The sequence below is a fragment of the Zalophus californianus genome, chromosome 10, assembly GCF_009762305.2.
Source record: "Zalophus californianus isolate mZalCal1 chromosome 10, mZalCal1.pri.v2, whole genome shotgun sequence".
NCBI classification, from domain to species: domain Eukaryota; kingdom Metazoa; phylum Chordata; class Mammalia; order Carnivora; family Otariidae; genus Zalophus; species Zalophus californianus.
The window spans coordinates 110716721-110744202 of record NC_045604.1 but is presented as its reverse complement, the minus strand read 5'-3'; the positions used below and the strand labels follow the sequence as shown (position 1 = coordinate 110744202).

General features: G+C 55.2%; 1 protein-coding gene across 5 annotated transcripts in view; it reads left to right on the top strand.

Moving 5' to 3' along the window:
- The window catches only part of SDK1 (sidekick cell adhesion molecule 1), an 887311-nt gene that overhangs the window by 834441 nt on the left and 25388 nt on the right, over nucleotides 1-27482 (top strand). For all 5 annotated transcript variants that reach the window (XM_027612939.2, XM_027612937.2, XM_027612941.2 and 2 more), the window contains 5 exons: nucleotides 8048-8163; nucleotides 10060-10246; nucleotides 11830-11967; nucleotides 17715-17876; nucleotides 18698-18823. In XM_027612939.2, coding sequence (XP_027468740.2) covers nucleotides 8048-8163; nucleotides 10060-10246; nucleotides 11830-11967; nucleotides 17715-17876; nucleotides 18698-18823 — 729 coding nt within the window. The remainder of the gene's footprint in view (nucleotides 1-8047; nucleotides 8164-10059; nucleotides 10247-11829; nucleotides 11968-17714; nucleotides 17877-18697; nucleotides 18824-27482) is intronic.

Here is a 27482-nt window from a genome sequence, read left to right as displayed (position 1 = left end):
ACTCTTCCCTGTGCCCTGGCGGCAATGCCTCTGTCCATCCGCAAATCCCAGGCAGCCTTGACACCTCCCAGCCCTTGATGCCCACAGCCCATTTGGCTGGTCAACACTTGTTGACTCGCGGTCCCCAGCGTCAAATGCCGCAGCCACCGCCCTCCTTTGGGTGTCATCTGCTGTCTGCATCCTCACGGCAGTCCCCAGCCTGTCCTCATGGCCGGTGCACTCCCCAGGTTCAGCCCAGTCATCTCCAAGTACGCCTGCAGCTTGTAGGGGTTCAAAGACTAGCTGACACGGGGATCGTGGGCCCTCACCTCCTGGGCTTGTTTGCGATGTGGAACGGGACGCTCTGGGCTCAAGTCCCAGCCTTGCTCCTTGTCAGAATGCTATTTCACTTTTCTTACAAAACAGGAATGTCAGCAACAGCCCCACCGGCGGCGGCGGGGAGGGCCCTTGTGGGGCCTGCAGCTGCCCCCTCCTCCCCTCCCTGCAGTCGGAGCAGGGCTGAGGGGCAGCACGCCCAGCCCAGCTTGTCCAGGGTGGAGGCTTGCTGCAGCTTTTCCCTGCTGGGGACCTAATTCCCCAGCCTCACTTGTACATCGATTTCTTGAACCATGTTCCTTTGACCCGGAGCTTCACCCAGGGGTCTGGAGCCGTCGGTCCTGACACTGGGACATGGGAGAGAGTAGGAACTGGAGGGAGACACTCTCCCCATCCCAGACTTGCCACATCCCAGCAAGTGCGGGGCTCAGAGTTTACCTTCATTTTACAGGTGAGAAACACTGAAGCACCAAAGCTTCCAGAGAGTTCTATAGGAATGCTCTGTGGTCAGTGGTAGCAGGACATACCAGTGTGGCCACCTCATCCAAGGAAGCTGTTTTTCCTAGAAAATAAGGCCCTCTGGAATCAGATCAGAACAGAAGGACACAGGGTTTCAAAAGTTGAGAAAACCATGGATGAGGCCAGTCTGGGCCAGCCTCACTCTCCCTGGGGCTGCCTGCCCCAAGTCACCTGCCTCTCCGGACTTCCTAGGCCCCCCACTGCCTGCCCAAGCATGTGCACACTCACCTCTGCCTTGACCCCCACGGGGGGCCCGAGTGGCCAGGCCCTGGTGGCTGTTCTGTTGCACCCGGCAGTCCCAGGGTTACATGATGGGGACAAGCTCACAAGGCTGGTGGCCGGGGACATTCCAGCACTCATACTTGACAAAGCAGCTTAGCAGCCAAGCACCCCCTTCCCAGCCCTGCCCTACATCCTTGCTTTCCTGACCCAGACCAGGGTCCGCAAACCAGGCCCACAGGCCAAATCCAACCAGTGCCTGTTTTTGTAAATAAAGTTTTATTGAGACGCCCGTTCGCTTACATACCATCTGTGGCTGCTTTTGCCATACGAAGGCAGAGTTGAGTTGCTGTGACCCAGACCTTGCGTCCCTCAAGACTTAAAATGTTGCCCAGCCCATCACAGAAAGCTCCCCAACGCCTGTCCTTGACAATCAGGAGAGCCTTCCAGTTACGCAGACCCCAGTTCAAATCCAGCCTGTTCTGGGACAAACAACTTCAGGCCCTTCAGGCTCAGCTTTCTAAAGTGTGAAATGAGAAAAAAACATCCTCCCTCTAGCTTGAGTTTTGCAAATACAAACTGCATATGGTGCAGTTGATTAATCGGGGATCATGGTTTGTGCCACACAGACCACCAGCGGTCACAGTCCAGTCATGGCCCATGGGCCTGGGTCTTTCTCCGGTGGGAAGCTCACTCTACAGGCAAGGAGAAAAGTGCTGGTGATGGGCGTCGGTGACGGTGGAAAGCATCACTGGCGGGGATCAGACGCTGGGTTTGTTCAGCACTCACCTTTATCACTGAAATGCCTGAGAGAGAACTACATTTGAAATCCCACATGTAGCACAGGGGCTACATCAAATTCAAGCCAGTCCTTCAGAGCCCGAATGTGCAGAGACTGGGCCTCGGCTGGGTAACTTTCCTAGAGGAGCTCATGCTTGAACAACGGATATATTGGTTATCTATCGCTGCATAACAAATGTTCCCCACACAGCTTGAAACAACATGCATGTGCAACATCACCATGTGTGGAGGCCAGGTGTTCAGGCACGACTTAGCTGTGTCCTCTGCTTTGGGTCTCACCCAAGGTGGTAGCCAGGGCGGCTGTCTCATCTGAAGGCTGGACCAGGGAAGGAGCCATTTCTAAGCTCACTTGCGTGGCGGTTGGCAGGCCTCTATCTTGTGGGCTGTTGGACAGAAGCCTCCCTGAGCTCCTTGCCATGGCGAGCCTCTCCAGGGGGCATCTCCCTGCATAGCTGCTGGCTTCTCAGCAGAGGGACAGAGGGCCAGCAGGACAGGCACCAGCCGTAGAGAAGCACAGTCTCCTGGATGCTAATCATGACACCACCACCCACCACGTCCGCCACGTTCTGCTGGTCGGAGGAAGCAAGTGCTCACAGGAAGGGATTCCTCGAGGGAGGGTGTGAGTACCAGGAGGTGGGACCGTGGAGTGTCTCTATCATCCAGGATGCTCATGTCCAAGGCTGTGGAAGGCAGAGCACCCAGGACACACCTGTGCTGCTCCTGGCTCACGAAGGAACTGCAAGGAGAGACGGACATTTAAACACATCAGCACATGGTGACGTGACTACTGACAGTCCCTGTGGGGACATAGCCCAAGCAGGACCAGTGCACCCGCCACACCTGTTGAGTGATTCGCTGGACAGTGAGTGCAGGGGAATGGGCTTGGAGCAAGACACTGTGTTCAGGCCACCTTACAGAGTGCCTCGTCCTTGCTGTCTGCCAAGCTGTGTCCTCTCAAAACTTAATTCATTTCATCTCCGAAACCCATTAAGTCTGGTATTTTCTCCTATTTTACAAAAGAAACTGAGGCTCAGAGAGATGGAACTGTGTCCCAAGTCCCACAGGCTGAGCCCAGATCCTAAAACTCACCATCCAGGGCTTTTCCCACAACCTTCCATCTACAGCCTCCATAGGCCGGAGTCCATGACATTGTTTTTGGAGATGGTTTTGGGGACCCTTTTCCTGATTTTTCTTGTTAAGCTTCCTTAAAGTTGTGTTGGTTCTGACTCAGCAGTGAGGTGATTGGAGGAAAGACGGGCACCCGAGCTCAAGTGAGGGGCACTAGGCTGAGTGAGATGGGGCTGGACTGAGGTGGCCACTCCAGGAACCCTGGAACGTGGCCTTGAATCCCCTGCCCTTCCCCACGCGTTGTGCTGGGCGTCAAGGGCTGCCAGGCGTCGAGTGTGGTGTGAGTTGAGATCCGGGGCCAGGCCCTTCTCTCTCTGCCCCAGGCTTCCCCTGCAGGAAAGGCAGTGATGACAGCCCACCTCCTGGGGTTATGAGGGTGAAGTGAGCCCAGACAAAAGGCTTGCGCACACATGCCCGCGCCGCCCTCAGCATCGTGGTCACACCCCCCCTGATGGGTCACAATGATTCCAGCAGCCAGCAAACTAGATGAGAACACCACTCTTCAAAAGGCCTTGCAGATTTCTGGAGAGAAGGAGCTTTGGTTTGAGAAAAGGGTGATCCGTGTCTTTTGTGTTCATTACAGATTTATAAAACACGATCTTCTCACTTTGAATTCTGTTATAGGCTTTTTTAAACGTTACTGTGTGATGTCGAACTGAACACTGGTTTACAGACCCGGAGTTCCTCAGGGCAGGCCTGTCAGCTGCCTGACCTACTGCGGGGCCCCGGGCATTGGACTTGATGTTGGTGACAACAGTGGTTCTCCTGTCTTCCTTCTGGGACTGTGCCCCCGCCCAGAAGTGAACGAAGCCTTTGTGTTTACGGGCTCCGCTCACCTTTTGAGATTCTGCTCCTTTCCCACATTCCTGCACTGAGTCATTGTTCTGTCTCCAGGCTTGACTTGTCCTCCACTGAGTTAAAGAACCTCCTTTATGTATTGCGAAGGCCCCAGAGGTTAGATAATTACCCAGAGCCGGAGTCTCTCTCTGGGTACCCTGGCTGAGAGGAACAGATTGTATTAGCAAAATTTGCTGAGAAGGCATGTTAGAGAATTCTATTTCCTGTTTGCTTTGACAGGAAATCAGAAAAAGTGGCCAGAAAAATGGCAATGTAACTAATGTGAACTGATGAATGTATAATTTTTTTATTATATAAAACAAATACCTGTCTCATTATATTAAAATGTTAACAATGATCCTCAGGGTATCAGTTAAAAAATTGCTTTACCCAAATAATAAATCTCTGGGTTGCAGAAAGTGAAAGAAACCTAGCATAGCCTAGCATGATCTAGCATGGCCTAACATGATCTAGCATGGCCTAGCATGGTCTACCATGCTCTAGCATGGCCTAGCATGGTCTAACATGGCCTAGGATGACCTAGCATGATCTAGAATGGTCTAACATGGCCTAGCATCCCCTAGCATGGCCTAGCATGGTTTAACATGGCCTAGCATAATCTAACATGGCCTAGCATAGCCTAGCATGGCCTAGCATGACCTTAGCATGGCCTAATATGATCTAACATGGCCTACCATGACCTAGCATGACTTAGCATGATCTAGCATGGTCTGATATGGCCTAGCATGGTTTAGCACTGGCAGATGCCCAGCACGGCCCCAGGTGGCACTGGCACCTGGATGACCATCTGCCCGATGTGACTCCAGCAGATACACCACCCTGTTGCTCTTCCCATTCCAGCCTCGTACGTGGCCCTTGCTTCCCTGGCCCGTTGTCACATGTTGAATCCTCCCCATTATTGATGGATACTCTGTTTTCCAGGAAAGACCCCATGTCCCCAGCCAGAAATTACTTCTCATGGCCCTTTGAATCTGTCCTCACATCACACCCTGTATCACGATTCCTGTGATTTCTCTCTCTTATTACGTGTTGCTGTGTCTTTGTGTCCACCCCCCCCCTCAGCGCCAAGCCTAGGGCCCGGTCGATATTCAGGAAAATGTCAGCACATTACGCTGTGGCGATAACCAGCCACCAAAGTCGCAGCGGCTTAATCACCAGTGGTAATTTCTCATGTTCCCCGTCATCTCCTCTCCAAGACGCAGACTGAAGGCTCAGCCCCCGCGTGGGACCTGCTGCTCAGGTGGTAGTGGGGAAAGGGGAGGTAGCCGGCCGGGCACCCTCTGGAAGTTTCTGCCGGGAGGTGGCCTGGGTCACTCCTGCCCACGTGTGACTAGTGCTCTGTTGTCACCGACCACGCTGGGGCCAGAGGGGGGACATGTGGGCCCCCTCAGGAGGGAGACTTCCCCAGGCCGGACGGACGGCCCTCCCACGGAGGCGGTGGGTAGTTGGAATGAGTGAGTGAGTCTGCAGAGTTATTTCCTACAGCACAGAAAACCTTCCCTGACTCTCTCAAGCGTGCACTCATCTACCAGAAATCTTTCCAGGCTTGTTTTCTCTTTGTTTCCGTGGCGTGAGCGCACAGGGCCTGTCCAGCGAGCTCACCTTGGAGCGGAAGCTCTCAAATGCTGACAAGGGAGGGTCTGCAGCTCAGGACTGAGGAGTGGCCAGGTCCTCTCGGGGCCTGGTGGGCACAGGGTTAGGGGGCCATGAGCCAGGGCTCTCCGCTCTCCAGCAAATTAAAACGGAGCCAGGCATAGCCATGTTGTTCCGGCAGCTGCTCGTTGGCCCAGCTGCTGCTGGCTGGCCAGGTCGGGGGCAGCGCGTCTGCCCCGGGGGGTCGGGTGAGATGGACAAAGTGCTGCCCTTCCTGCTCTGCGGAGCTTGTGTGCAGGGCCTCCCTATGCAATCAGCCAGAATCCCAGAAGATTCCAGAAATCTTCAGGGGCAAGGTGCTTCTAAAGGCCCCGAAGTTCCTCTGTCACTGCCTCGGCGGGCTCTGTCTCTGGCGGCTCTGTGGCCAGGATGGCAGGAGCCACCCCACTGAGGACTGGCTCCCTGGGACGCGGTGGCATCATCAGCCCTGACGCCAGGCGTCAGCTTTGCAAGCCGCCTCTCAGGGCTGCTTGTGGGCAATCCGTGTCTCAGCACATGTCAGAGGCAGCTGTGCGAAAATGCTCTTTAGCACTGATTTCATGCATGTGACGAAAGCATCCTGGGCTGATACCCATGTTTATCGTACATCATGGGCACGAGCAAGGGCTCCTCGGACGTTCTGTCCATGCCCCATCGCGCACATGCGCGATGACCAACAAGCACTGTATTTGGGGCTGTAAACAGCAATGCCTCCTTAAGTCGGGGCGTCCTGCTGGCATGGAGACGCAGACGCTTTCAGGAGCCAAGAAAATGCATCTCAAAACCAACATGCTCTGCTCTCTGCACACATTTCTGTCTTCCCTGCTGGTGTCGTCACCAAAAACGTCCTCGTTCCCTGCAGCATTTTTATGGCACAAAAGCTGTGTGCTGCAGGATAGCTGGTGGGCACATCAGAGCAGCTCGGGACCTGCATGGAACCAGCGGGTTTTGTCCAGCGCGTGACGACCCTGACCAAGAGGCACGTGGCCCCTGAATTCCGGGAGCCACCCTGAGTCCCCGGAAGCCCCAGTTTCTGTGGACCTCCATGTCCAGAAAACAGTCGCAGGCCTGGGGTTTGGGAAGGAAACCCTGGGGTGGGGGTGGGGGATGGGGGACCACGCACAGACGGTTCTAACCGACTACCAGGGTAATGGCCGTGCTCAATTTCGCCTTTCACATTTTAATTGTACAACAGTAATTTTGCGATAGAGTTGCCGATGGCAAACATGCAAAAGACATTAACTTTATTTATGTTTTGGATTATTAATGTGGCTGTTAAAATTCCTCCAGTTAGTTTTGATTGAATTGTTTTTTTGTGTGATTCTGTTGTTTAATGGAGCGGTAAATAAGAATTTCTGATAATGAGGCTGAGCATCTGTCACAACAACCTGGTGTGGGTTATTAACATTTCCATTAACGGCAGGGTGGGCAGTGATAATACGGGAGCCACACAGTTAGAACAAAATAAATAGTCAGTGTCAGGCTGAGTGGGTGTTAATTACTATTTTATTCTACTTTGGGGGGAGGGAGGGGAAGGGGTGACTCTGGAAGGTCGTTCTCTCCCGAGAGCCAGTGTGCAGGGCCGTCGCCCTCGGACAGTGGCTGTGTCGTCTCTGTGCACAGCCTGGAAACGCTCCTGGGCCCATAGGCCGAGGCCCCCGGACAGCTCCCAGGGCTCTGGGGTCCAGCACAGACCCGTGGGGGCGCGCACAGGTGGGCAGGGGAAGGGAGTAGCTCCTGGGAGGCAGAGAGCAGCCCATCATGCACAAGTGCCGGGTGAGGAATTCAGAGACGGCGCAGGGCTGGCACACGCAGAGGAGACGTGTTCTGTGTGTGCACACATGCTCCCTGCTTTCGCCCAGCTTCCCAAGGGATTCCTGCTGAACCGACGGCCGCAGTGTCCTCACCACCTCTCCGAGCACAGTGTGGCCTCGGCACGGGAGGACCAGGTCCTCAGAGTGGGAGCCATGAGGGGCCTCGGGGCAGGGGCACGGGGAGCGGTGCCTTCTGTGCTCCTGACCCCGTTGGGGGATCAGCCCGGCGTCTGTAGCCCCAGGGAACAGGGCTCCTCCCTATGAGATTCCTGGCATGGGCACACAGATGCCTTATTTTCTCCACGTTCCATCCGAAAAGCAGTGCCTCCCTCCACTGCGAATATGGCAACTCGCCCCATAGGGCCAGCAGGACCTGCTGCTCACTCAGCAGCAGGCCCCCAGACGTCCCCTGTAGAGTCCCGGTTGGTGCTAAGACCTCAGATCCTCCTGCACGGGTCACACCTTGACGTCACAGTAGCCCTTAGACCAGCCTGCCAGCACCACCTCACGTCCCACTCACGAGGCCCGCAGACGACCGGATCATACCTTTGTTTTTGAACACTCTGCCAACTGTGTCTCAGTAGAATCTGTTTTCTTTGTGATTCTGCAGACTATTTTATGCATCGCTAAATGTGATTCTGGGAAGGGTTTGCAGGGCTCCCTGGCATAAAGGTCGGATGCCCCGGGGTAGGCTCTCAGCTAGGGGCCCTGCATGTGTCAACAGACACCTCAGCTGCTGTCCTGCACTGCTCTCTCCCCAGCCCCGGCCATGGCTCCGCAGAACGTCCAGGTGACCCCGCTCACGGCCAGCCAGCTGGAGGTCACGTGGGACCCGCCGCCCCCGGAGAGCCAGAATGGGAACATCCAGGGCTACAAGGCAATGCTCTCCCGCATGGTTTGGCTCTTCCTTCCAGGTCACTTGTAGGCTGGGATAAGTGGCCTCGATCCCCAGAGTTCCTGAGGGCTTTGCTGGAACCCCGGCCGCATACTCCGTGTCCTGCCGGCAGACACACAGCCAGCCGTCTGCCTGGAGAGCCACGGGCGACACTGAGCGGCTGGAGCGGGCTTAGGGGGTGGAGACCTGGTGCCCAGCAGCCCGTCCCTCCCAGGCCCAGCCAGGACCCCTTTCTGCCCCTGCACCCACTCTGGGGGCCTCCAGTATCTCTGCTGACAATAAAACAGAGCGGGCTGAAGAGAACAGGCTCTCCAGCCCAGCTCTGCCCTTGGGTTTCTATTGAATATTTTGTGAGGTCCAGGCCGGAGGGGCCCAAGAATTTGCATTTCTAAGAAGTTCCCCCAGGGGTGTGGTTCCTAGGAAGCCCACTTTGAGAACCACCACACTAAAATCTTACGATTTCACATTAGTTAACCATTCCGGAGATGGGGCAAAAGAAAGGCAGTGGACCGTTAAGTGATTACCCAGAGTGGGTTCATCTGGGGGGGGCAGGAAGCCCCCCACGCCCGTCTGCAAGGCCACTTCTGTGCAGAGAACTCAGAAGGACCAGCTAAACCGCCCCAAAGAAAGCAGCCCTGGGCTGTCCCCGGCAAACTCCCCCGGAATGCCTCTCTTGCTGCAGGCCCGGGACGGGCGGTCATCAGCTTCTGCGGGCCAGCCTGCCCTGATGACTATTGGGCCAATTAAATGCCCATTTAAAAATGATTTTTGTCAGTGTTTTATGAAAATAAATACCTTCCTCCACAGCAGGGCTGTTACAGTGATTAATGAGGTAAGGGGAAGTCTTGTGAGCTTGGAGGCAAGATGCTATTTATGTATGTCCAAAATATGTTTTCTAATTTCCTTAATGATAAAGACATTGAACTTGGGTATTGATCTCAAGTTAGCAAAGGCCTGTGCAAGCGCAGGATCGGCTGTGCACAGTTGGGAGAACAGAAGCCGGACCCCATCTGGCCGGCGCAAGTCAGCTGTGCTCACAGTCCGGGTGCACGCCAGCAGTGCCAGACGGGGGGGCCCCCGCGGGAGGTGGGAAGCGGGCCCCGGCTCTCTGCGTGAATGGCCTGGCTGGGCTGCGGCCCACCCACCAAGGAGCCAAGGTGGGTCCACGGATGGGTGCTGTCTTTGGGCAGCCCGGCGGCACTGGGGCGGGGCGGCCGTCCTCGGCCCGCTGTCCCGGGAAGCGATCCTGGAAACCTCCTCCAGCCCGTCCACGAGCACATACAAGCTGGGTGAGGGGAAATAAATCTGGGAGAAGCATTAGGGCCTTCCTCCACAGTGCTGAGCCCGACGTGGTTCTTCCCCAGGTTATTTTTGGTGCCCCGCGGATTGAAGACTCACATGTCGGCCTGCCGTGGGAGCGCAGGGCAGAGGCCCGGGTTCTCTGCACAGGCTGGAGCAGGGGTGGATAGGGTCGGTCTCCTTCTGTCCAGAAGACTGAGGGACAGGACAGAGGCTGTAAATCAAAGCACCGAGCTCTGGAAAGGAAAAGGCATTCACGGGGAGCTGGAGGAAAGTGCCATGTGCCGTGTTCTGTTAGGCAAAGCCCAAATTCCAGAAGAACAACTCAGAAATGCAAATTATTGGCTTCCCAAACTGTATTAGCAGCCGAGGATCCCCCTCGCCCCTGGCACTGACTTCCCTCCCCCCGGCTCTCGGCCTTCGCAGCCGCAGCGTGGCCCAACCCAGGGGCTTCATGCTCGGGCCCGCAGTCCCGCCTCACCCCACACTGGCTGGGCCACCTCCCCTGCATGAGCTCCAAAACGGGGGCTGCCACCCCGTCCCCACGGTCTGCCTCTGACCTCTGGCTCTTTCCAACAGGTTTACTACTGGGAGGCAGACAGCCAGAATGAAACGGAGAAGATGAAGGTCCTGTTCCTGCCGGAGACCGTGGTGAAGCTGAAGAACCTGACCAGCTACACCCAGTACCTGGTCAGCATCTCCGCCTTCAACGCTGCCGGGGACGGACCGCAGAGTGACCCCAGGCAGGGGCGCACACATCAGGCCGGTAGGAGAGCGGCGTGTTTCCTTCCCACAGGCTTCTGTTGGGACCCCCTCTGCCAGCCACAGGCCTGGGGCCCCTGCAGTCGCCCCTGAGCCCAGCTGAACAAGTGGGCCCTGCTCTCTGTCCCCACACCTCACTGCTCTGCCTGACCTATAACACACAGCGTTGTGTGCCAAGCCATTCCTGCAGAGGCCTGGGTTCGATTCATTTGCTTCCCCGGGGGCCTGGCCTCAGCCTGCTGTGTGGCGGCCCCTGGTACCCGCGAGGTGGCTGTGAGCAGTGCATGTTTTCCCCTAGACGCTCCAGGATCGCAGAATGCAGGCAGGCTCTGCATCTGCACCCAGGCCTCCTTCCAGTTCCCTCAGGGAGCTTCTTACTGGGGTCTTGGCCCCAGCATGTCCACACACTTGGGGGATGAGCACCTGTGCATGGAGTCCAGGCCACAGTATCGGGCGCTCCCCAGGTTTCCGGGGTCACAGACCGCATGGAACGGCTCGCCACCGCCTCTCAGACTCTTGCCACCAGCCAGGCCCAAGAGCACGAGGCCAGACGTCACCCTGCCTGCCGCCCCACCCCCACACACGGAGTGTGTTTCTAGCACGAGGCTCATTCTCCTGTGGCTCTCAGCTTCCCAGCAGCCTGGAGAACTTAGGAGGTGGTCAGGAATTCCAAGGGAATGCAGCTTAGCACTGGTCCCGGGGATCTCTGAGAGGCACTTCGTTCATGGGACCCAGGAAGTACAAAGCCAGGAAAGCCAGGGAGATCTGTCTCACTCAGGGCTCCCGGGAAGTCGGTGGGTTCAACCAGTGAACCCCCCTAGGTGCTTCGTCTCCTGGGGACGCGGACTCCCGAGCGTCATGCGTCCTTCCCACAAGATGACTGACCAGCGTGCAAGGGCAGCTTCCCGGGGGCCTCACCCAGCAGCCAGGGAGGGGCCGTTTCTGGAATCTGAGCTGGGTCACCTGTTCCTCCCCAGGGCACCAGGCACCTGGCAGATCACGGGGTGACTGGATCTGGTGCTGATTCCGGGGCTCAGTCTCAGGCACCGACCCCCCCCCCCCATGGAGCCCAGGCCAGGGGGCGGTGAGCAGGCTCCGCTCCCTGACCACATGCCTGGCCCTCCACGGCCACAGGCAGCTTCTCCCACCCAGGGTGGCTCGCTGGGGCCCCCCTCTCCAGCCCCAGGTGGAGCCCAAGAGGGCTTCCCACACACACCCACAGGCCAGGGAGGAGAGGGGGCAGGGCCTCCAGCAGCCTGAGTCACTGGGAAATGAAGCCATCCGCCTTTCATTCTGCACCTCTATCTATTATTCATCTTTGTGCCTTTGTCACTGCGTCTCTCAGGCTCCTTTGTGTTTAAACCCCATCATTTTCTCTGCACTTCTCGAGAGAGTCCAGGTTTCTGGGGGATCCAGGCAAGTTCAGAGACGGTCAATAAATCTTTTTTCATCCCAGAGCATGGAGACTTTTACTGAGTTGAAAATAACATCTAATAACACTTTTATTCTATGTGGAGGCATAGACATGTATGTAAATGATCTATAAAGGAGCTTGACTGAAAGTCCCATTACGCTCTGTTCCTCCAGCTCCTGGGACCCCCAGCTTTTTGGCGTTCTCAGAAATAACCTCTACCACGCTTAATGTCTCGTGGGGCGAACCGACGGCAGCCAACGGCATCCTGCAGGGCTACCGAGTGGTCTACGAGCCCTTAGCACCTGTCCAAGGTGAGGCCTGAGGGGGGCAGCAGGGAAAGCCAACCTCACAGGGGCGCGCAAGCCACTCCCCAGTCCACAAGAGGCCTGTGAGCCATCGCAGAGCCGGCACCAGAAGGTCCGCGCCCTGGGCTCCAACACAGCCCTCCCCCGGCTGGCTTGCAACAGGACACTCTTTGACCTTTCTCCCTTTGACCCAAGACATTTCTCTCCTGTTTCTGCCACGTCCTGGGCACCACTTGTTAGAACCACACAGAGAACGTAGGCCCATCATGTTCCGTGGGCATCTTAGGAGAGGCGCTGACCATCCAGCGTCCTCAGAGATTTCTCTAGTGACACCCTCATGCATTCATTCCCTCGAGTCTTTATTAAGCTCCTGCTGCATGCCAAGTGCTGTTCTAGATGCTGGAGAGTCTATAGATCCGGGGAAGCAGGAACCTTCACCGAACTGTTTATCACGATCCTTGCTTCCCTGAATCCATGAGTCTGTATTCCAGCAAGGAGAGAAGCAACACACCCGCAAACAATCCGCGATGTGATGGTGACCAGTGTCTCGAGGACCCAGGCGTGCCGAGCTCCCAGCCCTGGGGAAGTTCAGCAGCGCACGGGCCGCTCGGGGTCAGGCTCAGGGTCCTGAGGCCAAGCCTGAGGAGTGGCGACGAGGTTGTTCGAGAGCGGCAGGCCGGGTCACCAGGGTCAGGTCACCAGGAGGTCACGAGGGCCGGTCACCAGGGTTGGGTCATCAGGGCCGGGTCACAAGGGCCCTGAGAGGGTCTGGCTCACACAGACTGGGGCCTCTCTGGCTACAAACATAGTGTCAACACCGTGGAATGAAAAGATTTATTGATCAGCTCCACACTTCCAAGGATCAATCAGAAGAAGCACAGACCCTCCAAGAAGAGCAGAAGAAATGTTTACACACAGAGGAGCCTGAGAGACACAGTGACAAAGGCATGAAGATGAATTATTGATGGGAAGAGAAGATACAGGAGCTTCTGGGGAGAAGGGGTTACGGCCTGGCATGGAGGTTTGGGCCTGGGGAGACCAGCGGCAGCCGCAGCACCTGGCAAGGGGCTTGGAGCTGGGGGCCTGGGGGTGAGAAGTGGGGACGGGGGCTGCGTGCATTTGCCGGGGAGACTGCACACCGCGTGGGGAGGGGGCAGTGACGGGAGTGCGTGGGGGCTGGGCCACTCGACAGCACTGCTCCGCCCCTGCTGGGTTATCCCCCTGGCGCAGGGGTAATTTCTCGCTTACCCATCCCTCCTCCCCACTCACGGCTGACGTGCTCTCAGAGGGCTCCACGGACATTCTTCCTCACCCACCGTGTGCCCAGGACCGTGCCAGAGAAGGGAGACAAGCCCAGGGCAGGCTCCCCCGGTAGGATGCACAGCCAGACTGTAAACATTATAGATTATTTAATGTCTAGAATGAAAAAACATAACCAACACATCAAATAATATTGGCACTCCATTTAAAGCCGTGATAAAAGTTTCCTTTTAAAATAAGTACATTCAAGTAAAACGGGGTTGATTGGAAGAAAATTTAAGCACTAGATTTTATGTCATCGAATCTAAAATGCCATTATCAACTGTAAGATTCATTGTTATTTTATGAAGTGCTAGGAAAGAAAAAATGCTTGCAGTAAACTGCGGCCCAATACGTTTGCATCATCAATCCCAAATCAGAGATGTAAAACTGTGCGGGAAGAAAGGGTCTCAGACCATTGACATGCTTTGGCAAATAACCGCAGAGGTCGGGCAGGTGCAGAGGTCGGGAAATGGTGGAGGGCACGGCACCGGCTGTGTGGTGCTGCTGTGTTCTTTTCAGGATCGGGTGCCTGTCTGGGGACCAGGGGGCCGGGGCGCGGCGGGGTTGGGGTCCCTGCAGCACAGGCCCAGAGGAGCCAGGCGTCTGTGCATGCTCGTTCCACGTGGACAAAGCTCAGAGCTCCCCTGGGCACCGTCCATCTGCTGCCTGGTACCATCTGCGCACACTCCCAGGCGTGCACACACATGCACACACACACGGGTTCTGGGAGCCCACGCTGCAGACGCTGTTAGCCACACACGGAGAAAGGATTGCCAGGATTCACAGTCCTGAGCGACCTTGGAGTCCTTCCTCATCGAGACAGCGAGTCTTCAGTGCAGGAAAGCGTTTGTAGAATCTCTAGAAACTCTGTGGCGGGCACCTCTGGGCCTGGCGCCCAGGCCAGCTCTCCTGGTCTTGTAAAAAGCACTTGCTGTCGAAGCAAGACCATGGCCATCGTCCCTGACTGGTGGCGGGCCACAGCAGGCCCTGCTTCTCCATCCCCCATGCTCCGTGGTCCCAACGTCCCGGAGTCCTGCTGGCTCACCGGGCGTCTGTCCCCACGGCCTCGCCTCACCTTCCAGGGACGTGATCCTGCATGTGGTTTCCCTGATGCGGTCGGGGGTGTGGTCCCATGACCACGGCAACCCTGGCATCATTCACAGTGAGACACTCCGGTGCCTCGTGCGCAGCTGACACGTGGCTTCCTCGATGCTCCCTGTAAACACGGCCCCACGTGCATGCCCGCGATCGTAGGTGGGATGACACAGCCCCCTACAGACCAGGCCCGTGCGAAGCACCTACACACGCTCGTCCGCGTCCTCACAGGCTGCGCGGTGTGGGGGCTGCTCTTACTCACGTCTCACAAGAAATCGGGCTTCAAGCCCTTGAGACAGCCACCCAGGGCTGCAGGTGGGGAATGCGGACACGCGTGGGGTTTGAACCCGGGCAGGCTGGTTCAAGAGCCACCGCGATGGGGAAACATCAGGAGCACTTGCGCTTCTGCAAGTAAACACACCGGGAACGCCACAGAGAGAAGCATGCGGAGCGGTCACTGAAGTGTTTCATAGCCACCTGTTCTTCCCATTCTCCCTGGAGTGACAACAGGTGGAGTCACTCGGTGACACCATTTCGCCTCTTGCCCGTCACCGGCATCATCTCTTCTGTCTGTCGGGAGGGCTGGTTCTGCCCACCTGGATCTTCCTGGCTTCGGCAGTGAGCATGATATGCTTTGAAATCAGGGCAGGAGAAAGTGCTTTTGCTCAGCACCTTATGCATTTCTCCAGACTCTCGGGGCACACAGCTTCCTCAAGGTCCCCTGCCGCTTAAGAGCAAACCGTCCAGACCCCCAAACTTGGACCATGTCGGTGGCTCGGGCACATCCCAGACTCACTGATTCCTGCTCATCCGTCACGTGGCTGATCCAGGCCTGGGGCTGGTGATGGGAAACATTGAAGCTGCCGCTGAGCTCCAGCCTCTCCGCGAGTCAAAGCGTCCTTCGTTTCAACGGCAGACCTCATCCCGAAACAGCACTGTCCCCGCTCCAGCCGGGGGTGAGGCCGGCCATGGGTCCCCCATGTCCTTCCCACATCCTCCCGCTTCCCTGGCCACCCTCAAACAGCCTCTTCCCGAGGAGCAGACTCACCAGCCCTGTTCCTTGGTGCCTCCCTGGTCGACCCTGTGACCTGGGGGGTGTCCCTGCTCACCTCTAACATCAGTATCACTTTGCAGGATCCCACCATGTGCCTGCCTGGTCTGACAGCATCTGCCAGAGCCCCTGGCTTAGCCAGACAGAGGACACTAGTTCTGACCCTTTCCAGCCCCGAAGAGAACACAGGCCAGGAAAGGGCAGAAACTCAGAGCAGGAGAGACTTGCCGTGGCCTTTCTCTGCACGTAGGCGCTTTGGGGCGTTTTGACCTGGGGCTGGCGAGGGGAACTTTCAGGTGCACATAGGACAGTGTGTGCTGTTATACGGTGAAAGGGACCAGACGCTCAGGGATGAGGCCATAGGGGCTGAGCAGAAGGCAGCGATGGGGATACACACAGCACAGCGTCCCGTCCTTGCTGAGGTGCGATTGCCCAGCATTTCCAGTGGGCTTGTCCAGCCCTCACTCTCCCACGTCCACACCCAGATCTGTCTCTCCCAGGGGCGGGCAGGATGAGGGGGGGCTCCTCTTGTGGCTCCAAGAAGCCTTCGTTGTGTCCCCTCCCCTAGGGCAGCGGCCAGCCAGCCTGCTCAGTGTGCAGACCTCTAGGGTGGGGGTCTCTTAGAGAAACCCGACCCCTGCCCCCTTCACGTTGGATCCAGATTTCCAACAGGGAATCATGAATGTAGCGAGTGGGTCTCTGAACGATTTCCGGTTCTTCCTGATGCCTCAGAGAATCTCTACGTTTCCCAGAGATGGAGTTACAAATGTAATGAAAACATCAGGCATGTTTTCTGGGGGGGCTAGCATCATATGAACTCTGCAGAAATGCCGGCCGGCCCTCTTGGGAGGATTGCCAAAGACATGACATGTGTGTTTATACACGTGTGTGTGGTCAAGCTGGGGAGAAGCTGTAAGACGGTGATGTCGCCCGGTAGTGATTACTAGCCCTGGGCGGTGCCTGGGCTATACGCGGGCAGACTCCGGGCTGGCCAGCCACTCATCGGCCGGGGCCGGAGGAGCAGAGAGCCCGGCAGCCTCCCCCTGCCAGCAGGCCCCAGGGTCACTCCGTCGAGAAGACCGGCCTGGCTCATCCCTTACCTCCCCGGGCCAGTCCCCTGGTCACGGTGGGGAGAACCAAGCCACGCGGAGCCTGAGCCACATTCTGGGGCAACGGATTTTACTTTTATGTGTTTTAAAATGTTTTAAACAGTAGTGTTTTATGTGATTCCACCCCAGGGCTTTGTAGTGCAGGGCACGGTTTAAAAATTGACTAAATAAATAAGATTCTGACATGGTTGAGATGCAGGGGAGGTCAGACTAGCTCTACCTCCTAGTGGGATGGAATTCACAAAATCTGTACATGGATTTGTTTCTGCTCTGGGGAAGAGGAAGGCATTTTTTAATTAAAAAAAAGAGGGTTGCTATCCAGAATAAATTTATATTGAAGAAGACCCCATCCGTTTGCTGATGATGGTCTTTGTGCATGCAAACTGTCATCCTGAAACCCCTTTCTTGAGCCATGCGAGCTGAGGGCACATCATCTTCAAACTTATTTAACCAGAGAGCCCCATTTCCATCCTGGAAAATGCTGCATTTGTATAATTTTCACTATGCGTCTTCCCCCCCAAATGTTAAATCTCAGTTTTCTCATTCCATGTAATACAACCAACCACACGTTCACTTCATTTATGTAAGCGAACTGTTGTCTGTCTGTCGTCATAGTTCTCCGAATCGGGGCATCGATATTTGCAGTGGCGGTCGGTCTTCGTCCTGCTTCAGAGTCCAAGGATCAAGTTCTCATGAGTGGCTTGGGGGCCTTTGGGGCACAGGTTGGCCAACCCAGTCGGGCTGGAGACCCCTCGAGGGGGAAGCCCATCTTGTAGCTGAAACGAAATCTCCTGCATCTTCTTCCATGTTCTATTCTCTGGAGTCGGGAAGCTCCAGGTCACCTACGCAAGCGACACAGAGCCTGGTGCAGCTCAGAGCCTGCGGGAGGGGGGCCTGACCCGGGCGCGGGAGGACAGGGGGCCCTACCCTCATGAGGCAGGACGCGTGGGCCTCCTCCCGGTGTAGCACCGTGAGGCTGGCTCATCCCTTTGCCAGCACTACGTATCAGACTCGAACACTCATTACATTTATCTGTGTTGAAAATTGCCTATTACCACCACTTAAACTCCTCCCAATTGTAAGAAATACTTCCTTAGAGAGCCAGGGACTCCGTCCCTGTTGTCACGGCGAAGTAGGCGGTGCCATGGCTCTTCTGACCCCAGCCCCCTCCCGACCTTTGCTCTTGGTGGTTGCAGGGGTGAGCAAGGTGGTGACGGTGGACGTGAAGGGGAACGGGCAGCGCTGGCTGAAGGTGCGCGATCTCACCAAGGGAGTCACCTACTTCTTCCGCGTGCAGGCGCGGACCATTGCCTACGGGCCTGAGCTGCAGGCCAATGTCACGGCCGGGCCAGCCGAGGGTAAGTGGAGCTCCAGCAAGGGCCCCGCACCCGGTGTCGTGCCTGTCAGGGGCCCGTGCCCGCCGTGGGCCAAGCGGCTGTGGCCCACCCAGAGCAGGCAGAAACGCAGAAGCCTTTTGGCAGCCTGGGTGTCTTCAAAAGCACATGCTAGCACCAACTTCTCCGGACGGACTCATTAAACAGAGATGAGCAAAATCTTAGGTGTTAAACATGTAACGTTTGGGGCTGTTTTCTGGAAAAGCTTAGGAGAAAACAAGTGAGTTTTTTAAAGGTTCATTTATTTATCTTTGGGGGGGGGCAGAGGGAGAGCGAGAGAGAGACCCAAGCAGACTCACCGCTGAGCGTGGAGCCTGACTCAGGGCTCGACCTCACGACTCTGAGATCATGACCTGAGCCAAAAACAAGAGTTGGACGCCCAACAATTGTGCTACCCAGGCTCCCCCCCAAACAAGTGCATTTTTTGAAGTAAGGTACACAAGAAATTTTGAAGTGCTCACATCATGCCAAGGAGCCGTGTAGCTTCCCACTTAAACTATTTTGGCATTTTTTAAAAATCCTTAGCAAGGTGAGAGTGGCAGAATCCAGGTTCCCAGAGAGCCCAATGCATGCCAGGTGCAGTCCTGGGCCAGTTGCCTGGCTCATCTCTGTTCACGTCTGGCCAACCCGTGAGGCCAGTGTAGCCTTCCCACGTCTGGGATGAGCAGAGTGTGACCGGGCAAGGCTAAGCCACCTGCCTGGAGGAGTAGACCAAGGCCACCTGTGGGATGAGGAGCCCCCCCAAGTGCCAGTCTCTACCTGCCCCTGTCTTTTTTATCCCACAGGCTCCCCGGGGTCCCCCAGAGATGTCTTGGTCACCAAGTCCGCCTCTGAACTGACCCTGCAGTGGATCGAGGGAAACGCGGGCAGGACGCCCACCACCGGCTACGTCATCGAGGCCAGGCCCTCAGGTAAGGGGCGGGGCTGCGGCACCTGCCAAGCCGAGAGTCTGAGAGTCAGAGCCGTCGGCCTCCTCTCAGGCTTTCCCTAACAGTACAGAGATGAGGGCAATTCGATGAAACGTTAGGTGCGTCTCTCCCTCTCCCTCTCCTCCGTCACCTTGCGGGCATAGATTCTCCATGTTTCAGCGCAGTACACATCCCTAGGGGTGTGGTCATTGTCATCCTCAGAAACAAGTACATGCAAACTTAGGGACACTTGCAGACACTTCCCACTCAGCAGTAGGATCCAAGAGTGTTTCTAGAGGCTCGTCTCGGGCTCTTCATCTTTGCACCCAGAGTCCTGCTGCTTTCTGATCGCGAAGAAGATTCTTGTTCACAGTGAGGCCCACACATCATCTCATCTTTAGGCTCCTGAAAATGAGGTCTGAGGTCCATGCCCTACCCTGTCTGCCCTAAGAGGGTTTTCACTCCCTTCCTCCCATTCAACGGTAATAACTAAGCATGGGCGTTATTAGAAAATCTATTTCTGCTGCACTGAGCCGGCTATGACTCCTGGGAGCTAGGGCGTGTCACGAAATGCAGAGAACACTGAGCATGTCCATCGTGACCTTCAGAGGGTGGCACATTTATTTTTTATTTATTTATTTACTTTAAAGATTTTATTTATTTTTGACAGAGAGAGAGAGAGTGTGTGTGTACAAGCAGGGGAAGCAGCAGGCAGAGGGAGAGGGAGAGGCAGGCTTCCCGCGGAGCAGGGATCCTGATGTGGGGCTCGATCCCAGGACCCTGGGATCACGACCCGAGCCGAAGGCAGACGCTTAACCGTTTGAGCCACTCAGGCCCCCCAGAGGGTGGCACATTTAATCGTGACTATCTGAGCATGAAAATCCACGGTGTGCCGGGGCTGCCTGCAGAAAGCCCGCCACCAGAGCCTGCCCAAGGCGCTAGGCATCACTGTAGTTGAATAGTTCAAGAGCCGTTGGGCCGAGAGGAAGGTCTGCGGTGTCATATTCGTCACTGTGTCAGACAAACTGCTCACCAAACTGCTTTTGAGAAATTACTAGTTACAGGCACCTCCTAGTGACTCCTAAGTAGACAATCTGGTGCCTGAGACAAAACAGCATCCATTAAAGGTGATATGAAAAATTCTTTGGCTCAAGCATTAGCACGTTCAACGTGTCAGCCCGAGGGGTTCTAGGAGCTTGTGTTGAGCAAGGCACTCAGTCTGTTCTGGAAGCGGGGCTCTCAAATCAGTACGGGCCTTCTGTGGCCACTGGGCCCCCACCCCGTCCCTCTGAAAGCAGGCAGCCCCGAGAGCACACAGCAGGCTCTCTGCTGAAGACATCTGATTCCCCGGCACTTTCCGAGACTGCAGGAGCGTCGAATATGGGCCCAGTGAGGTCTGGGCTCAGCTGAGGGCCACGGAGGCCGCACTGACCCCAAGGAAGCAACTCGACGCTTTTCTCCCCAAATCTAGGGAGAGCATTCGTTGCAAAGCTTGTTTTGTGAGCTTTCAGGCCCAGCAAGGGGCTCCTGAGAGAATCTGGGCGATCCCTGGATATCACTGACCCCTAACTGAAATTCAGCATCTCCTTCCCTCATAAACACAGGTGTGTTTGTTTACTCTGACTGCCGTAACCATGGACCCCGTAACTGGGCAGCTTCACCCACGTGCGTGTCCTGTCTCCGCCCGGAGGCTGGGCGTCCAAGGGCAGGGCGTGGCAGGGTGGGTCCTCTGAGGCTGTGAGGGAGGGTCTGTGCGGGCCTCTCTCCCTCTCTCCCGAGTGGTTTGCCCTCAATCTTGGACATTCCTTGGCTTGTGGAGGCGTCACCCCCATCCCTGCCTTCTCCCTGTGTCCAAATGCCTCCTTTTTATGAGGACACCAGTCATACTGGGTTAGGGCCTCCCCCCAAGACCTCGTCTTGACTAATTACATCCACAAAGACCCTATTTCCAAATAAGGTCACACGCTGCAACATGGCGGATCAGACCTTGAATGCGTGAATTTTGAGGGGACACAATTCAACCCTCCACGGTAGGTAAGAGACCACTTTCGTAGCTGCAGAGCCTGTGGAGTTGGAAGCAACAGAAATCACTCTGCTTCCCATCCATCCCAGCAGCGCGGGGCCTCCCAACAGCACTGCCCTTGTCATCCGAACGCTGCGTGGGCCTTGTCACCCAGCATGGCCCTGGCATCGCGGTGCTTCCTGAAACCCAAGCCTGTGCACCCCGTCTTCCAGAGAACCATGTAGGCTAACACGTCACCCAACGAAAGCCACGCGTGACCCACACGGTCCTCAGACCTGGGAGACGGGGCTGCCGGGAATCTCCGGTCACCTCTACGTACCTGCAGGCTTTAGCAGCAGAACTGGCTTCCCCTCACGTTTGATGCATCTAAAGCCATCCCGAGAAGGTGTTCCTTCGAGTCAGCAGATTGCCAAAGGGGGCTGTGGCCCCAAGGAAAGGTAAGAGACCTTGCACTAGAGGACACGCACACACAGAGGACCCCTGCCAACTCCTCTCCTTCTGCCAAGTCCTTGCTCCCCAACTAGTGTTAAGACCCACCCCACCCCCCCGGATGCGTGGCTGTGAGGACCACAGTGGGGTCCCTGGGGTGACGGGAACGCTCCGTGTCAGCGTCACCTCCCGGCGGCCGTGCTCTGCTACTGTTATGCAAGATGATCCCGTTGGCGGACACCAGATAAAGGACACTCGGTTTCTCTCTGCATCATTTCCCATAACTGCATGTGGTTCCATTTATAATTACCTCAAAATCAAAAGCTCAGCTTAAGATTTTAAAAATATATATATACATGTATCACACGGATGGCGTCCTGATCGGTCAAGTGCAACAGTGCACCTTTGGAAGGAGCATCTTCGTGTCAGAGATCAGCCATGGGGAATGGACCACGTCAGCGGCCACACACGGGTGCGTGGGCTCGGAATCCTAGCAGTGAAGAGCACATTCTGGCACTTTCTGAGCAAAGAGAAAGTATTGATTCTCGGGCTTCTCATTGGGTCATCAAAAGCGCATCCATCCACCGTAAGGAAGGAAGCGGGTGTCCTGTTGGAAGAAGGGCAGCTTTGGGGAGTCCGGACGGCAGTGTGAAGATGAGCTACCTGAGACGCCGGCCTAGGTCTCACACTGAGCCCCACGCCCCGAGCGTCTCGGCCGGCCGGATGCCTCCTGAGATCAGCAGGACCCCGAGCTCCGCCGGTTGGTGCCATGAAGAGGAAACCGGCCCCCGGGGACTAAGACGTGACAGGATGCTGACCTGCCAGACGCTGTCTTATTCTATGAGCGATGAAGATTTGCCTCCGCTCTGTTCTGAGACCGTGGTCCCCTTTCAGACCGTGGACTGAACCAGAGCGGCCGCGGGGCTCGCCATCTCCCCGCGGAAGGGTGCCTCCTCCCTCCCATGATGCAGGCCAGCAGCAACTCAGAGGCAAATGAAATGCTTTTATGGATTGTCAATATTTAAACACCTTGCTGGTGCCTTAGGGCTTTGGATCTCAGCTGTCATCTATTACAGGCCTCATTACACAAAACATTAAACGCTCTATCTTATTTTCTCCACCGAAGCTCTCTGGCAAGACTTTCTCCAGGCAGGCGAATGGTTTTTGAAGGGAGCGGGGGTCTGGGAGGTGGGCCCAGGTTTTCATGAGGAGGCCCTATTTTTGATGGAGTCCATCTGACACCTGCGGGTACCTCGCCACAGGGTGTCTGGGGAGCCTGAGCCACTTTGCACTAGGTGGCCCCCGGGTCCCCCCCGAGTCTGCTCGGCCTGCCATCTTCCCACCCAGACAAATCTCCATCTTGCACCCGGGAGGCAGGCAGCTCGTCAGCTTGGTGGCTGGTGCCTCGAGGTGGCCAGTGGGCTGGGGCAGGTGGCAATGCAACCCCTTCCTCTTCTGCATCCTCACCGTAACCCCTTGCAAATTCTGCAGGATTGCCCCATTGCTGCCCTAACGTGCAGACAACCCAGCAGCAGCTATGAGATTAGCATCTTGGGCTGGAACACAGACTCTTTATTCCTGGGAAGGATGGTCAGTGGGCGCGGACCCAAGGGCAGCCTCGCCAAAGATGCACGTCTCTGGTTGTGCCTACGTTTCCTCCAAGTCACTGTTGCCAAGTTCCCTGGAAGGCCTTGGAAACTATGCAGTGGGCTTATGCAGATGATTTATTTACACAAATTGTCCCAAGGCATTTTATTGTGTAGATCATGAAACTGAATTTACATATTTACACAATAGACTGGAATGGCATAAAGGAAGTATAAATGTATTTTCTTCTCTGAAGCAGCCATGAAATTCATATTTAGGACGTACCCGGTGCAGGCGGCCTCTTTCACAAACAGTGTCGTTAGCCCAGAGCTGAGAGCTGGTCAGCAGGAGGACAGGGCCTGGGTCCCCGGCCCTGATCGTGAGCCCCCCCAACCCGCATCCGCGTCTCCCAGCTCCCTCCCCGCTCATTTTGTTCATTTTTGGTCTTTGGCCCTGGGACTTTTCGGTTGAACAAAGAAGAAAATCAGCCTTTTTCCAAAGGTTTAAAATCCATGGAAATCCCCAAGTTGGCAAATGCGGCAGGCAGGCCACTGCTGCAGGTCCGACCCTCCCGGGCCTGGCGACCCTCCTCACACTGGCCCGCGCCCGCCCCCTTCGGGGCATGCACATCCTTTGCTTCTAGACCTTCACCTCATCTGTCTCCTGCCTTCAGCCAGATCAGATAAAAGGTGATTTTTTTTTTTCCTCAAAGGTCTTTAGCCTCGTGTTTGAGCCCCACGTGCTTCAGTTAGATTTCGGACTGAGACTGACCACTGCCGCAAAGAGAAAAGGCAGTGTTTAAGGAACAATCAGCTGACAGGCCTCCATTTGCTCCGAGCTGCAAGCTGACAGTCATGTCATTGGGTGCGTGAGTTAGTGGAACCAGAAATCTGGGACCTGTGAGTGACAGTTTCATTCAGCATGGAGACCCCGTTTAATTGTCTGTGAAATCAAACTTTTGTGTTGGCCTGGCGTCTGTCTGAGTACCTGCAGCACGCAGCTCCGTTCCGGGCGTTGGAGGGATAAATTGAGCAACCCGCGGATGTGCCTGAGCCAGGCTCCGTCTCAACTCAGAAGAGAGGTGTTCATGTTTCCAGGTTTATTAAGACATGGTCTGGGAGCAGATGTGCCTCCTACCGCCGGGCGGGGGAGAGGCAAGGGCTGTAAGATGGGAACTGACGCGTTCTGTCGGCTGTGGGCAGGTCGGCTTTGAGGCCGTGAGGCCTGTTTAGGTGGGAAAATGGTTCTTTTTTTTTTTTAAGATTTTATTTATTTATTTGGCAGAGAGAGAGACACAGCAAGAGAGGGAACACAAGCAGAGGGAGTGGGAGAGGGAGAAGCAGGCTTCCTGCTGAGCAGGGAGCCCGACGCGGGGCTCGATCCCAGGACCCCGGGATCATGACCTGAGCCGAAGGCAGACGCTTAACCGACTGAGCCCCCCCCCAGGTGCCCCAAAAGGGTTCTTTCTTCAAGAACCTTTACTATCAGCCTCTTCCCCGTGTTTAGGGCAGAGAGAAGGCAGTGAAGACAAAGCAAAGAGCTCACATTCTTTAAAGAACCACCCAACTGCCGAGGAGGCTGACTGTCTTATGTGGCTTCTCATCGCCTCCCCTGAGGCCGGCAGGATTTGGGGTGTGTGATCACTGGGATCCCTTTAGGAACATGTGCAAAGTTCCTCTCTCAGCGGTGTCCCACCCGCTTGCCTTGTTGGGGGGAACGAGAGTCCAGGCAGGTATACCGTCAAGCATCCAGGAACGGGGACAGGGTGGGGGGCAGGCCCCACACACAGATGTGATTTGGGTTCATTCCCCACCCTGGACCCCCCTCCCACAGACATCAGGAGGTGGCCAGCCTGAAGGTCAACCAGGACATTCAAAGCTGTGGGGCCAGCAGGGGACTTTGCACCAGGCATCCGGCAGTCAGGGATGCGGCTTTGGAAGACATTTTGACTCTTCTCTTCCAGCCCCTCCTGGGTTTCCCAGGAGGGTGATGTAGGAGCTCCCCGAATGGGGATGGGAAGCCAGGCTGGGGTTCCCCTAGCCTCCCAGCGGGGGGCGAGCCTCACCTGGGGTCTGAGGGCTGCCTGAGTCGGATCCCCAGAACGGCCTGTAGAACATGCAAAGGCTTGCGTGCCTCCCACGTGTTGACTGAGATGGGAATCTGGCGCTGGGGATTATCCCAGTGCGTGGAAAATCAGTTGCACAAACCTCATTATAGCTAATAGTTCTGTAATGTTATTTTCCCCCTAATTTGGAGAGATACTTTTCTCCATCATTGATTTATTGAGATATTTAGCAGCATAATACAAATGAGAAAAGCAATCCGCGGTGGAGACAGAGTGGACGCTTCAACAGCTGACCGGCTTTTCTTACCCACTCAGGACCACGATGGAAATGTTAGTGTAGACAGATTGCCCAGTGAATTACAAGCGACGTCTAAAATGCCAAGTGCACTATTTTGGCAAGGAAAAATTAAGCAAAATAAAAACGAGAACGTTTTCTTCTGTTAGCTCAGAAGGAAATTCTCTTGCTGTGACTCTCCTACCCCCAACATTTTTCAGTGTAAACGGATCACTAAATAAATTGTTCTGTGTTGAGATTCTGTATCAATATTTTTTTTAATTTTTTTTAAAGATTTTATTTATTTATTTATTTGAGAGAGAGAGAATGAGAGACAGAGAGCATGAGAGGGAAGAGGGTCAGAGGGAGAAGCAGACTCCCCGCCGAGAAGGGAGCCCGATGCGGGACTCGATCCCGGGACTCCGGGATCATGACCTGAGCCAAAGGCAGTTGCTTAACCAACTGAGCCACCCAGGCGCCCTTAAATTTTTTTTAAATGCACACAATTCCTGGAGCTATGACAGAGCACTTAAAATAAAATGTGGCCTTTAGGTGACGGCAGAGGAAGGGGAAATAATTTTTTTCTTCGGTAGCAGGAAAGCATTACAGAAACATTAATGCAAAAGACACTCAGAGAACCCACTCCAGAAGAGTTCAAACCCACTCAGAACAGTCTGAGAATACCTCTCATGCTTGGTCCCTTAATTGCAATGGTTTAAGCAACATTCATTTTAAAAGAGCCTTTATTTTTTTTAGTCTCTTTTACCTCATAAAATTATCTACCCTTTTATTTTTTTTTAAGATTGTATTTGAGAGAGAGTGCCGGGGGAGGGGCAGGGGGAGGGAGAGAGAGAATCTCCAGCAGACTCTGCATAGCACAGAGCCCGCCGAGAGACTTGATCTCATGATCCTGAGATCATGACCTGAGCCGAAATCAAGAGTCAGATGCTCAACTGACTAAGCCACCCAGGAGCCCCTTGGCAACCTTCTTAGAGGAAAAACACCGCACAATTCAGTCAACGTTTAAAGCCCCGAGAACAGTGACTCGATCATAGTAAGTGCTAAATAAAATGGTGGTGGTGGGTATTTACTAGAAGCTGCTTGTGCTAGGCCCTGCAAAGGGCTATGGAGATACATGGATGGATGGATGGATGGGGTAGATTATGGACAGACGGACGGAAGGAAGGAAGGAAGGGTAAGTGGGTAGATGGATGGATGGGGAGTTGGATAGATGGAAGGAAGGAAGGAAGGAAGGAAGGAAGGAAGGAAGGAAGGAAGGAAGGAGCGATGGGTGGGGATAGGGAGATGGAAGGAAGGAAGGAAGGAGGGAGGGAGGGAGGGAGGGGAGATGGATGGATGGGAAGATGGATCACATCAATAGATATTTATTGAACTCTTGAAAACTCGAGGGCCCAGTGATGTGGCCAGGTAAATGGGAAGGAGTGCTCAGAAAGTCCATTGCTGGAAGCAGGCACCTCTTGCTGGAGTGCAGGAGTGACGTCAAGAGGAGTCTGAAAGGGAGGAATGACCTCACTGATCTGCCTCCACCCCCGACCCTTAGACTGTGAATTGCTCATCTGAACAGAAATCTCACCTATTCCCCAGTGGGTGGAACAGGGCCGAGCAAAGAGTGAGCACTTCAGCATCTGTGGAATGAGTGTGTGGATGGACGGGAGGCCGTGGAGAGGAGAACGGGGCCACGGGGGCTCCCGAGGCACAGGGAGCGGCTCGTGTAGAGAAAACGCACTCTCTGTGCCCGTTGTTCCCCGATCATTCTTGTGCAAAGCTCTGAGTGAACATCTTGGACAACAATCATTCCGTGTGCAAACCTCCGTCTGTTAGGGCCAGAGCGGGGGAGACTTGAAGATACCGCTTGCCATTTTGACCTTACTAGTGGTAATGGGTACCCTGGTGAGAAATGCATGTAACCGTGACTGTTTAGAAATAAATAATCATTTTGCTCTTTTTCTGCCTGTGCAAAGATTTGTACCTTTAAAATCTCATTCACATCCGCTCCTTCATTAACCTGTGGCTCTAAGGACTTAATGGGTGCAAACTCTATATCCTATGCAAATACAGACTTATACACCAGCAATTTTCCTTCTGCGTGCTGTTGGGCTAATCCACTTGAGCGTATCTGGCGTTCCGAGGTGCGTGATAAGGTTGGTACCAGATAACCCCCGGCTCCCCAGGAACCTGTCTGTGCGTCTGCGTGCGTATTCAAACGTGCCTTTCCTCTCCCGATCTCCTGCTCTTTTTAAAAGATCACCTACCTGTGCCTGTA